The sequence below is a fragment of the Branchiostoma lanceolatum genome, chromosome 6 (assembly GCF_035083965.1).
Source record: "Branchiostoma lanceolatum isolate klBraLanc5 chromosome 6, klBraLanc5.hap2, whole genome shotgun sequence".
Taxonomy (NCBI): Eukaryota; Metazoa; Chordata; class Leptocardii; order Amphioxiformes; family Branchiostomatidae; genus Branchiostoma; species Branchiostoma lanceolatum.
Window position 1 is genome coordinate 14,204,014 of NC_089727.1, and position 12,419 is coordinate 14,216,432.

At 42.1% G+C, this 12,419-nt stretch overlaps 1 protein-coding gene across 1 annotated transcript in view; it reads right to left on the minus strand.

Moving 5' to 3' along the window:
- LOC136436716 (DNA (cytosine-5)-methyltransferase 1-like) overlaps window positions 1-5,241 on the minus strand; it is a 25,908-nt gene extending 20,667 nt beyond the window's left edge. The window contains exons 1-9 of the mRNA XM_066430930.1: window positions 5,053-5,241; window positions 3,503-3,551; window positions 2,711-2,818; window positions 2,055-2,307; window positions 1,805-1,880; window positions 1,421-1,499; window positions 1,145-1,206; window positions 974-1,022; window positions 587-670 (exon numbers count right to left, since the gene is read on the minus strand). Coding sequence (XP_066287027.1) covers window positions 587-670; window positions 974-1,022; window positions 1,145-1,206; window positions 1,421-1,499; window positions 1,805-1,880; window positions 2,055-2,307; window positions 2,711-2,818; window positions 3,503-3,551; window positions 5,053-5,108 — 816 coding nt within the window. The 5' untranslated portion in view covers window positions 5,109-5,241. The remainder of the gene's footprint in view (window positions 1-586; window positions 671-973; window positions 1,023-1,144; window positions 1,207-1,420; window positions 1,500-1,804; window positions 1,881-2,054; window positions 2,308-2,710; window positions 2,819-3,502; window positions 3,552-5,052) is intronic.
- Between the last annotated feature and the right edge of the window lie 7,178 nt (window positions 5,242-12,419).

The following is a 12,419-nucleotide window of genomic DNA, read 5'->3' on the forward strand; positions in this document are numbered from 1 at the left end:
TCAGTCTAACTGTTTATAGCTATCCCTGGCCGAAGTACACTCGGGAGGGACTCACAGGAACAACTAAGTTCCATCTCCCTCAGGGTGGGCAGTCTGCCTGACAACGAGGGATGCAGAGACAACTACACCTGTCCTGCACAGGTTTGTACAATTTGTAATTGTCTTCTGCATCCTCTCGGTTGTCAGTCAGACTTATGACTGTAGGTGACTTAACAGCCTGAGGCCAGGTGATCCAACATGGAAGACGACAAAGAAGTCTACAAAAGCAGAGCCTGCTCTTCACTCTGTTGTCTCCGGTGAATTCCAAGGGAAAAACCGTTGCCCAGAGCTGCTCGGATTAAAACCGAACCAGTAGAAGGTAAAACAGAAAACAGGTAAAACTGTTTTTGATGTCCTACTTACAAATTTCATTGCAATCGTTACCAGGGCTAGCAGTAACACACTGTAATATACACTCATATGCCTCAAGTATTAAGTAATATCCACTGTCTCTTTAGGCAGCTTGGACTAAAACCGAACCAGCAGAAGGTAAAACAGAAAGACATTGATGGTAGGGAGGGATACATGTTGACTAACTACAACTCACAGCATCCTGTGGGTCCCCTGGGAACATGCGAAGGTCAGGGTCATCCAGCAGCTGACGGCACTCTTTACACTTGACTGGAGGAGCCTATCACACACAGGATACAGTAGAGAGATATGTGCATCAGAATACATTTCAGAGGGTGCCACAACCATGTACTGTGGTATGTCAGCCTTTTAAAGCTTAGAAATCTTGTAAAGGCATGACTACTATTGATGCTTAACTGTACTAGGAAAACAGTAACTCTTAAAGGTTCTAAAAATGAAAGAGATAGCCAATACTTATACGTTTTGACATTGTGGACATTTCATGTACGTTTTGAAATTGTGGTTTCATACCTGTTATTCTCCTGTAACTTGTGTGACATATAGAAAAATGCATCATAAATACCTTTGGTGTTTGTGGAGAACAAGTTGTCTCTTTTTTTCTCAACTCAGGACTGGAACAAAAAGACAAAAGCTCACAAGTTGCTTTACACTGATTACAAAAAGAGTACTTGATCTTAACAAGAAGCTTTGCATTTTGTAGAAAATATCATACATAATTATGAACCTTACATACCCAGTTGAATCAGAGTCCATGTCTTGATCTTCGTGCTTTACTTTCTTGTCCTCATGCTCCACCTGGTACATATCAAAAAGGAAAAAAAATGAGGTTGATCAAAAACAAAACAGCTGTTACAAGACTGTATGAAAGGGAACCAACTTTTGTACATACATTGTATGTATAAACCCTGCAGAGTGGTAACACTGAACAATTAAACAGACAGTACTGAGAAATGGTTTGACACAAAATCCTGTCCATGACATCTCTCCCATAACAGAGGAAAATTCTTACCTTTGATTCTGATTTGTTTCCTCCCTCTGTAGAAGAATCAACATCAGTACCGCTATCAGTTGCCTTCCTTTTCTGAGAGCTGTGCACCAAATAACAGGGTTGTCTATCAATTAGTTAAGTGTGATATCAATGTGTACAGCTGAGATTACCATTCAGTTGATGTCTAATTGTCAAATTCGCATAACTATACGGTATTAATCAATGAGTTACTGTGTATCATATTATCTCTGGTCCACAACGGTATATAGGAACTGCCATTAATATTTTTGAAGGGCTGCTGCCCACCCGTGTCAGGGACCCCGGCAGCAGTTTAATCAAAATACTGGATACTACTACTTCTGGAAAATTGCAGGAAAAAATGCAGTACAGACAAAATGTACTTACACTTTTGAAAACATGGACATGATAGTTGGCTGGCCATTACCACTCAGTTTTCCCTTTCTCCTCTTTGGTGGGGACACTGAAGGAAAAAAATTAGACAAAAATTAATGAAGTCGATATGCAGTGCAGACTTAAACACACGCAAAAAAAGTATTGTCATTGTTTTGGAGGCAAACATCAAACTTACACAAAAAGTCATTTCTAAAACCTCTTTTTTTTTCCAAGTACTTTCTAAGCAGTAAGCTCCACAAACCTCCGTCATCGCTTCCTTTCTCTTGTTTGATGGATTTTGGAGACTTTTTAGTTCCAGGGATTGGTCCTTTTTCTTCATCTCCACTGCTGGTCAACACGCCACTATCCTCACTGCTACATGCCTCTGCCTTTTCCACAGTCTCCTTGGAGGAACTGCCGTTGGCCTCACTTGTCTCACACTCCATAGAGTCTTGGTTGACAGACTCTGCAGTGTACTTGTCCAGCACTTCTGTGACTTCCTTGATGTATTCTTTCTGCAAAGACATAGCCATTAGGTGTACATGATTGACTGTGTCGAACGATACAACTATGGCGAATGGTATGTTCATGTACTTTCAGCACACAATCACAATAATTTAGCTGAGAAAAGAAAGGGCAAGTAGCAAAAGCAAGGACTTCTCAAGTTCTCATGATTAGAAATAGTTGTTGACTTAAAAATATTGCTCAAGTCAAAGCTGGCCCATGTATACTAGTTATATTTATAGAAGTGTTGTACCCTCTCCTAAACTGATGGGTCAATTTCATACTCCATAAACACAACATAAAAATAAAGGAATATTGTCTGTACCTGAAACCATAGAGACATGTAATACACGGCCAAAAACTTCATTCTTTAACAGTTTAAGTCAAATGTGTGAAAATTTTCCCATAGCACACCTCAGGAAGTGACTTGTCTTTCAGCCCTTGCTCCAGCTTCAGGATGAATTTGTGGTCGTCTGGAGACATCAACCCATTCAAGAGCAAGGCTCTCTTCTTGATATAACCCTGAGAAACAGTGATGAACACATGTCATTATTCAAGCTGCAGTCACAGTCATCATACACTTTTTTTGGGATAGGACTTTCAGTAAAGCTATGGTAGAATCAATCATTTTTGTTTTTTTGTGATTTGTTTGTATTGCATACCCGGTAAACCGCCTCAAGGCGTAACACACCAGGTTTGTACTGAAGAGTACAAGCTGCATATCCGGACAGATTTACATGATCCACCCACACCGAGAAGGACCCCAACTCTTTTCGATAAGTGTGGTGGGTTCTTTTACATGTTCAAGGTGTGGCTTTCCTCAAACACGGGGCCTCCATTTAACGTCCTATCCGAGGGACGTCCCTAACCGAAGCTAGGTACTCATTTTCACCTGAGTGAAGTGAGGAAAGTTGTGTTAAGTGCCTTCCCTAAGGGCACAACGTTAACGGGACAAATCAGGGAACCCCTTGATTCGAACCCAGTACCTCTGGGTTTAGGGGCCAAACATCCTGCCACTGCGCCATCGCGACGCCACTCGTTGACAACATTTTCATAACAAGACAGCTGAATTTTGTAACAAGTCCAAAATTTGACTGAATCTTGTTGCTAAAATTTGATTCAAACTTTTTTCCCATCACTTAAAGAGTGTCTGTGATGGAGTTCTAGATTTTCATGAGTTCTAGATTTTCATGACTGTATACATACCTTCTCAGTGACATTGCCCTCACTGAAGTCCTCTTCTAATTCAGTCAACCTGAGGCAAGAAAAGAAGTTTTCATTGTTCTAGCAAATTAACAATGTTCGCGTAGAGGGCATTAATATAGCCAGGCCTTTTACATGTCATCCTATGCATCAAACCATTTGAAGCTTCATGCTCTTACGAGGACTTCTAAATAATCTGTGGGAACACCCATGTTTCATGAGGTATAGTTCATTAAGGTCTGGGACTTTTTCTAAACCAAAACAAGGTGGATCAAAGAGCGATTCAATACACAGGAGGATACCAGAGATGGCATGGCTATAATTTTTGCCAGGAAAAAAAAGGCTTCTTGACAGGAGGAATATCTTTGAATCAGTAAACAACCAATTGGAACTTTGGTGCGATGGCTCCGGGTTTCTGAAAAAAAACGGAGCCCCGCAGGGCACCCAGGAGGGTACAATGCCTGTAATAAAAAGCAACTTGCTGCCTCTCGACCAACCAGCGGTTCACGTCCAGCAGGGTAGAAATGTTCTATAGAATTATGCATAGCTCAACACTAAGCATAATGTTAGTACACATGGGAAAACCCAGGTTACTACGTGTTTTCTATTCATACTTGATAGGTAATAATATCCTTGTCTAATGTACACTGTATGATTGTGTGTATTCGTGTCACATCGCGTCACACTGAAGCAAGTTGGAAGCCAAGACACTCCGCATACTTTTTTCGTCCGCAAACGGGGCCCCGCAGGTCCCCCCGGGCTCCCGGTTTTTACAGAAACCCGATGGCTACGAGGGTAGAGTGTTCGCCTGGCAAGCCTAGTATACAGAAGAGCAGCTGTTCAAATCCCAGCTGCTGCATTCTTTATTCAAACATTTTTCTAATTTCTTGCTAATTATTCTTGCTCACGAACATTAACAAATAATAAGCCCATTCGTAGATTTAAATATGCATGTGCAGTGTCAAGGTGAAGGCCCCTGGCTTGTATACAATTGTCGCAGTTCTTGCCTCACAATTGTCACCATTTGCATAATAGTGCCCATACAGGGTCCTTAGGTGCTATTCACAAGATTATCAAAGGAACATCCTGTCAAATTATAGTGCCGAAATATTCTTAAAAACAACATTTTTGTTGACACTGACAGGAACATCCTGCGAAAAAATTCTTATTGACAGGAACATCCTGTTAATAGAGCCCAAACATTTTAGTGCAAAGAAGTCTTATTGACAAGAAATTCTTATGGACAGGAGCATCCTGTCAATAGTCTCGACCTACTAGAATTTTGAAAGTTTCGGAGGGGGAGAGGACATACACCCTTTTTATCCTGACATAATATTTTCCCCGTGGCGTCATACAGTTCCCCGTCATGGGTGTAGACCTGAGTCCCGTAGATTCCAGGATAGCCCATTTACTCAAGAAGGCTCTAAGATTGACAGTTTGGTTGGACAGAACAACGACATAAACCACAACATGCACCGTGCCAAAATTATTCGCCATGCTGCCGAACACAGAATAATGAAACACCAGAAAACGTGCGCGCAAACCCGACGTACTTCGCCTTCAGTGTCTCCGACAGCGGCTGGCGCTGTAAAACACCACTCCCTAACATCTTGAGCTCTGTCACGGCAACACTTGGATGTCTTCTTGGAATGTAGAACGCTCCGTATCTCTGCGAAAGGAAGACGAAATGGCGGCAAAACCAGGGAGGGAAATGGAGGAAGGTCGATTTTCCCGCGAAAATGTCCCTTGGACCGTACCACTACAAGAGTGAAGGGTAGGTAAGGTTTTCAACTCGAAGCAATATTCAAAATTGTGACAACAAAATTGAAAAAAAGAGGCACTGATACATATTCTATCTATAATTTTAATCAAATTACTTCAGTTGTATGAAAATAAAGTAAGTTTATATTGATATATACGGTATTAGGTACGTTATACCACACCGTTGTATGATAATTTCGTTTCTTCCACTGACCCAGCAGCTGAATGTCCCGGATGAAGAATGACCTCGCAAGAAAAACATGACCTCGCGTTTCAAGCAACAAGCTGTTCAGATATTTTTTTGCAAAAATTCGGCTTAGTCTGTAACTATTAAAGGACATGAAACTTGAGAATATCTTTATTGAAATAAATCAACATGAAAAAGACCGAAGAAGTTATTCTGTCAATTTATGTACGAGAATCTTAGGATGTGAATTAACTATGGTGTGACGATTATTTTGTCCAGCAGGGCTGAGTAGGCCAAATCAATGTAACTGCGTGGTTTCAACTCCTATCAATACGTATAAAGTATACTCGACTGTCATCCGGAAAAATACCGCTGTTGAAGACTGTTCATAGCTTGTAACGTTACTTGACAACACGAAAATTACCACAAGTTGCTAGACAGTGGCAATAATTTTCACCAACGTTAACGTTAACGTTACACTAAATATTCGTCGATTATTTTTCTTACTTTCTTGACTTCTTGTACTTCCAGGGAGTGCTGCTTTCATACAACTATACCCAAGAGATAGTGCTCAGGGACAAGCATGTTCATCTGTGTGTGGGTAGTGTTCAGCACCAGGGACATTCATATTCACCTGTGTGTGGATAGTGTTCAGCACCAGGGACAGGCATGCTCAACTGTGTGTATATAGTGTTCGGCGCCAGGGACATTCGTATTCACCTGTGTGTGGATAGTGTTCAGCACCAGGGACAGGCATGTTCAACTGTGTGTGGATAGTGTTCAGCACCAGGGACAGGCATGCTCAACTGTGTGTGGATAGTGTTCAGCAATAGTTACATTCAATATTCGTCGATTTGTTTCTTACTTTCTTGACTTCTCGTACTTCCAGGAAGTGCTGCGTACATACAACTATACTCAAGACATAGTGTTCAGGGACAGGCATGCTCAACTGTGTGTGGATAGTGTTCAGCACCAGGGACATTCATATTCACCTGTGTGTGGATAGTGTTCAGCACCAGGGACAGGCATGCTCAACTGTGTGTGGATTGCAGCAAAAGTAACAGATAAGTTCAACTGTGTGTGGATAGTGCTCAGCACCAGGGACATTCATATTCAACTGTGTGTGGATAGTGTTCAGCACCAGGGACAGGCATGTTCAACTGTGTGTGGATTGCAGCAAAAGTAACAGATAAGTTCACCTGTGTGTGGATAGTGCTCAGCACCAAGGACAGGCATGTTTATCTGTGAGTGGGTAGTGCTTAGCACCAGGAACAGCTTTGTTTACCTGTGGACGGATGGTGTTCAGCACGAAGGGCAGATATGTTCAGCTGCCGTGTGTGGATAGTTTCAGGGACAGATGTGTTTACCTGTATTTGGATAGCGTTCAGCACCAGGGGTATTCGTGTTCAAGTTTATAATGCATCGTTTTATTACCCTTCCAATAGCTTGATTTTTATATACACCTTCAGCTGTCCGCTTGATATGTAAACTCCCGTTGTTAGTTTCTGTTGAGCTCGTTGCCACGATGTGTTCAGTCCCAGTGAATCACCTCTACTTGCAGCAGAGCCATCATATAGCAAAATGCTCCCGAAGCTGCGTACTTGTCCTGCAAGCGTGTGGGCAGCGTCTCGTACCTGTTCCGCCGCCATGCGGAAGTTTACGGCTCTACACGTGATGGGCGAAAGATTGACCTGTTTTAGTTGTGCCATGTTGCCAAACGCCTTTGCCAGTGCGGAGATACTGAGCGCCAGCTCATTTTCCTGCAAGTAGATATACTGTAGCTGCTGCAGGTAAACCAGCCTTCTGGCCAGGGCTATTCCCCACAAGTTAGTTATTGAGTTCCCTGCAATGTCCAAAATGCGGAGCTCTTTTAGGTGTGGAAAAGTCTCTGCAATTGCTTTCACCCCTTCATCTCCTATTTTATTATTTCTCAGATGCAGTCTGGTCAGGGAATCCAGCAGGTGAAGCCCACCAGCTAGTGATATTGCTGCTTTCCCTGAAATACCGCAGTTGGCGACAAAGAGATGCTTCATCACTCTCAGATATGGGAAAAGGTTGACCAGAGCTTCAACATCATTGTCTGACAGGAGATGTTCGAATAGTACTATTTGTATGAGGTCATTATTTGGAGGTTCGTCCGTCTTGTTCGCGACCGACAGTGCCTCCAACACGTCCAGCAAGTCAGATAGGTACTCGCCGTATGTAGCTAGACCGTGTGACTCCGTGTTCTCACTAAAACTTTCGTATAAAATACAGTAGGCTACAGCCCTGGCCAACGTGTGTGGAAGGACATTGTCAGTGTCCCAGAACTGACATATAAAGGGCCAGAAAAACCTGTCCTCCAGCAGAGTCATCACAACCTCGTTGTCACGACAACTTTCTTCCAAACCCATGGCGGCGTTCTTGTTCTGCTGGAAGTACTGTCTGATGTAGAGGGTCCACTCTCTCCACCAATCTGTAAGAGATAATGAACAATAAGTAGATGCCAAAATAACAGTACATTGTCCTAATGGATGGAATTACAGATCCACGATTATTACCTGTCTTCTCTGTTTTCTCAGAGGTAGCATGTGACGTCACATGTAGATGTGTAGACGACGTTGTGGGGGTCGATGCCGGAAATATGGAGGTCATTGGAAATATGGAGGTCGTTGGAAATGTGGACGTCGTTGGAAATAGGGACGTCATTGGAAATGTGGACGTCGTTGGACATGTGGACGTCGTTGGAAATGTGGACGTCCTTGTGAGTGTCTGTAATAAGAAAAACACCATAACTTATTAACTAACACTGATACCATACTATACCATGTAGTATACACAAGAAATCCCGCATCTGATATTGTATGATTACAAATCGTGTCATCTAAAACTTCCTATGATAGTCTACCTCTCTGGTAGTAAGCAGATGAATTTCCCCACCTTAGTCGTCATGTTAACGTTACAAGTAACTTGTGTGGAAGTCACATTTATCGAATTACACCCTGTACCACTCGTTTGATAGACTCTGAATAGTAGTTTTTCTTCCATGTGCCAAACATTCTAACCTTCATTCTAACCTTCCAACAAACGTCTTCATGTGGCTAGTGATTGCCATCCAACGTTTGAGGTTTTAGTCAGTTTTGCTGAATGAAGGTACAGTACATCTCCACACCGTGTCTACCTTGTTTTAAAGCTGTGCCTAACCTATTCTATGATCTGAAATAAATATTGATTGATGGATATGACAGCATGTGCACATTCATTTCTACATCTCTTTCGGAGGTATCAGGTTTGTTATATTAATTTGTGCAATCATCTCATATTCCAGGGAAGAGATTTGACTAACAACATACCACCATACTTTCGTCAGGGTGGATACTCAGTAAGTTGTGCTGATTGAAGATTACGGCGACCATGGTTACAGTAATAACAACAGTGATGACGCAAACACAAACAGCCACCAGGAACACTGGACGGGACCTGAAGAACACACGGCAGTTCTGACGGCACCCCGGGTCGTTGCCGTCAGATACTGTGGAACAACAAACAAACTGCTATCATGGGAGTAATACTATACCAATTTTTATGTACAATCTAACCTCCATCAACATTAATCCGCCGGGTTACATAAATCCACCACTTTGAAAAACTAGATCTAGATCTCTAGTGTAGTATCCCCCAGGTATGCACAGTTTGGATATACAGGAGTACATTATACTGTGGGATGTTGGGTTGGAGATCTGTTTGGACGTATCTTTTCAGGGTGGCGGAATTATGTACCCTGGTGGAATTGTGTTAGTAGATGGTATCTGTATCAATCTGTTTCTATCTGACGATTTGGAAACCCTTGAACAATTAGAAAATTATACTGTATTTATCTACTAATAGGTCTACAATAGATGTACTAAAATTGTTGTCTAACTATCAAATTTGAACAACATCTGAATCATTCCTTTTCCTGCTCCACATTAATTGACGGAGCCTAGCAAAAGTGTATCATGTGCTTTGTGACGGACACCTTGATTTACAAACGTGAATGATATGTAGGTTACTCACCACTGGCTTGGTGTCTACTGCACACCGCGTCTTGTGCTGCGAGAAAATCGGGATCTAAATCTTCGTACGCGTTCATTGATGAAGCTGGCCGGCCCAGTTGGTCGCCGTCCATCCCGTAGAAGGGTTTTTTGTTGTTCTCATCTGCTAAGGCGACATCTATCTCGTAAAAGGGCTGTTCTTGTTGTTGCTTGTCTTTGGCAGCGGTGACATCCGTCTTATAAAATGGTTGTTCTTGTTTTTCATCAGCAGGGGAGATGTCCATCTCATAGAATGCCTGAGCTAAGTCATGTTTGATTGCATCTTGTGCTGCCAGAAAGTCGGGGTGTAGATCGGCATAAACATGTGTGGACAAGTTCGAATGTTCCTCATCGTTCTCGTAAAGTGGGTGCTCTCTATCGTTCCCGTAATGCCCGCAATGTGCGTGTTCTTTATCGTTCTCGTAATGGGCGTGTTTTTTATCGTACTCGTAACATTTGTGTTGTTCATCATTTTTGTAATGTGCGTGTCCTTTGTCATACTGGTAATATTCGTGTTCTTCATCGTTCACTTGATGCGAGTATTCTTTACTGTTTTCGTAATGCCCGTGTTCTTCATCGTTCTCGTAATGTCCGTGCTCGCCATCGTTCTGGTAATGCCCGTATTTTTCATCGTTCTGGCAATGTCCGCATTGCGCTGTCGGCTCTGTGTTTGATTCTGTAGGGCCATGGTCTTTCAATCCTGCCTCTCCTATTTCGGCATCCGTCAAAACAGACTCTTCGCCATATTCTCTGACAGGCTTCAAAACTGCTTCTGGGTCTTTCTTTGCGCGCAGTGCCTGTCTATGCCATTCAAGGATCCGTTTGGTAGACCAAAACCTCTGTCCTACCCGTCTGACGTACAGCGGGTCCGGCGGGCGGCAGGGGACATCCGCCGGCTGAGGTGGAGGCTCCTTCCGTCGAACCGCCGCAGGTGGAGACACTATAAGTAATGAAGTACCATTTAGCACAAAATCATTAACAAATTATCCGACTAAACTGGGCGGCGGTCCACGTTAAAACAAATTCCTTAGAATTTTAGCTAATTGGCATACCCTGTATTTAACTATAAGTAGCATCTGTAAAGCTTATTTTCATTTTTAATCGTTTAAGCATTTGGATCACAAATTCGAACTCTCGATAGGCTTCCGACCGTTTATCGACTTCTTCAAGGCCTCCAGCGAATGCTTAGGTTATCACGATCACTTGCAACAGTTTTCCACATGTTCAATTTGCGTGGGCACAGTCTACTTCATGGGACGGGACGTCGACTAATTTCCGGTCGCGAAGACCAAATCATAATTGTAAATTAGGCTTGAGTGAATGGGCTATTCCATCCATTACCATACATTCGCTCATGATTTGTATGCGTTTTATTTTTTTGCAAACTGAAAACAATATCAATCGTCATCTGAGTGACCGTATAAATCCAACATACAAGTCACTTTACCATGAAATACACAAACAAACGATTCCGTTTATCTTGTACCGTAGGATACATAGGGCATGATGCATATAGCTAATAGCTGTTGACGTCCGTCAAGGACAATTGAGGTAAGATATTGTAACAAAAATTTTCTAAAATACTTAGCTAACGATATGAACTTGTTGCGTGGTTTAATTTTTTGTATTTTCAATTGTCAGAACACTTTGAAGGAGAAAACGATAACATACATGTACGTTACGCGATAACACGAATTATCAGTTGATATTATGATAATGGCGGCACAAAACGTAGCTTAGCATATTACTATCTTATACTAGTAAGAAGGAAGCACCAAATATGTAGTCATTGTGTCTTTAAAAATGGTGGCCCGCTGCTAACTTTCGACAGCAATTGCATTGTCCCCGTGATCGAAGGATGGGTGTCCAACATAATGGCGACGGGGCCTAACAAACCGTCAATGTATACGTAACTACATGGCCGATCGCAACTACAACTACTTCTTTTTTTTTAAATCTTTATTTAGAATTTCCAACAACAATGAAATTTACAGATACATGTACATGCAAACACAAAAGCAACTCAGAAATAATGAACAATTTGCAACTTTTTCCAGTCAACTAATCTAAACTACAACTACTTCTTCGTATAGATAAACTAAGCCCCTGTACCGGCTGTCTTCCTACTTTCATCACGTTTCTCCAGTTGGTCGCCGCAGGATGAACCAGTCTGTACCGGTACCGATTCCCTGATGCTGTTATCGCTCTCCTTCTGCAGTAATAGTGGTTCCTTATCCGCTATTGCCTGAGTATTGACCTTTGAATTCCCGATCATTTGTGCATCCCAAACCTCCATATCAACGTTTTCGGCCATGTCGTCCTTGTCTCTTCAAGTGTGTGAGGGTTTTCTGTATCGTCGCTTTCTCTGTAGTAAGGTTTTTGCTTCCCTCCCGTCACACGACAATACTGTTGCCACGGAGACGAAATTGCAATTTGTGTCTACATGACGTTACCCGTACGTGAGGAAAGGGAAGATAGTTAATCAGTCTGCTACCTAGCCGGTTAGCCTTCAAACTGTGTAGGGAAGGGAGTACATGTAGTAGGCATTTTTTATTATTTTGTATTTGCCTATGAAACTCGTAAGAGTTATTGTGATTTCACCATCGTTATCATTGTACTTGCCTGAACAAACTTCGTCATAAAAGAATGATTCATTCATTTATAATGTTACTCTTTAATCTTGAAAAAGTTGCACACACATTTCCAGCCGTATCATATTAGACTCTTCCAGCTACCTGCTTGTTGCCGCAGACGCCATCTTGGACCTCGACGAACACAGTCACGCATTATCAAGATCCGTGTTCAGAACTGTTTCAAAATTGAAATCAGCCATAATGAAGTAAAACACTTTGTTTGTTTGTTTGTTTGTTTGCTTGTTTGTTTGTTTCTGTGTTTGATGCTGTAGATGGCTGAAAACTAA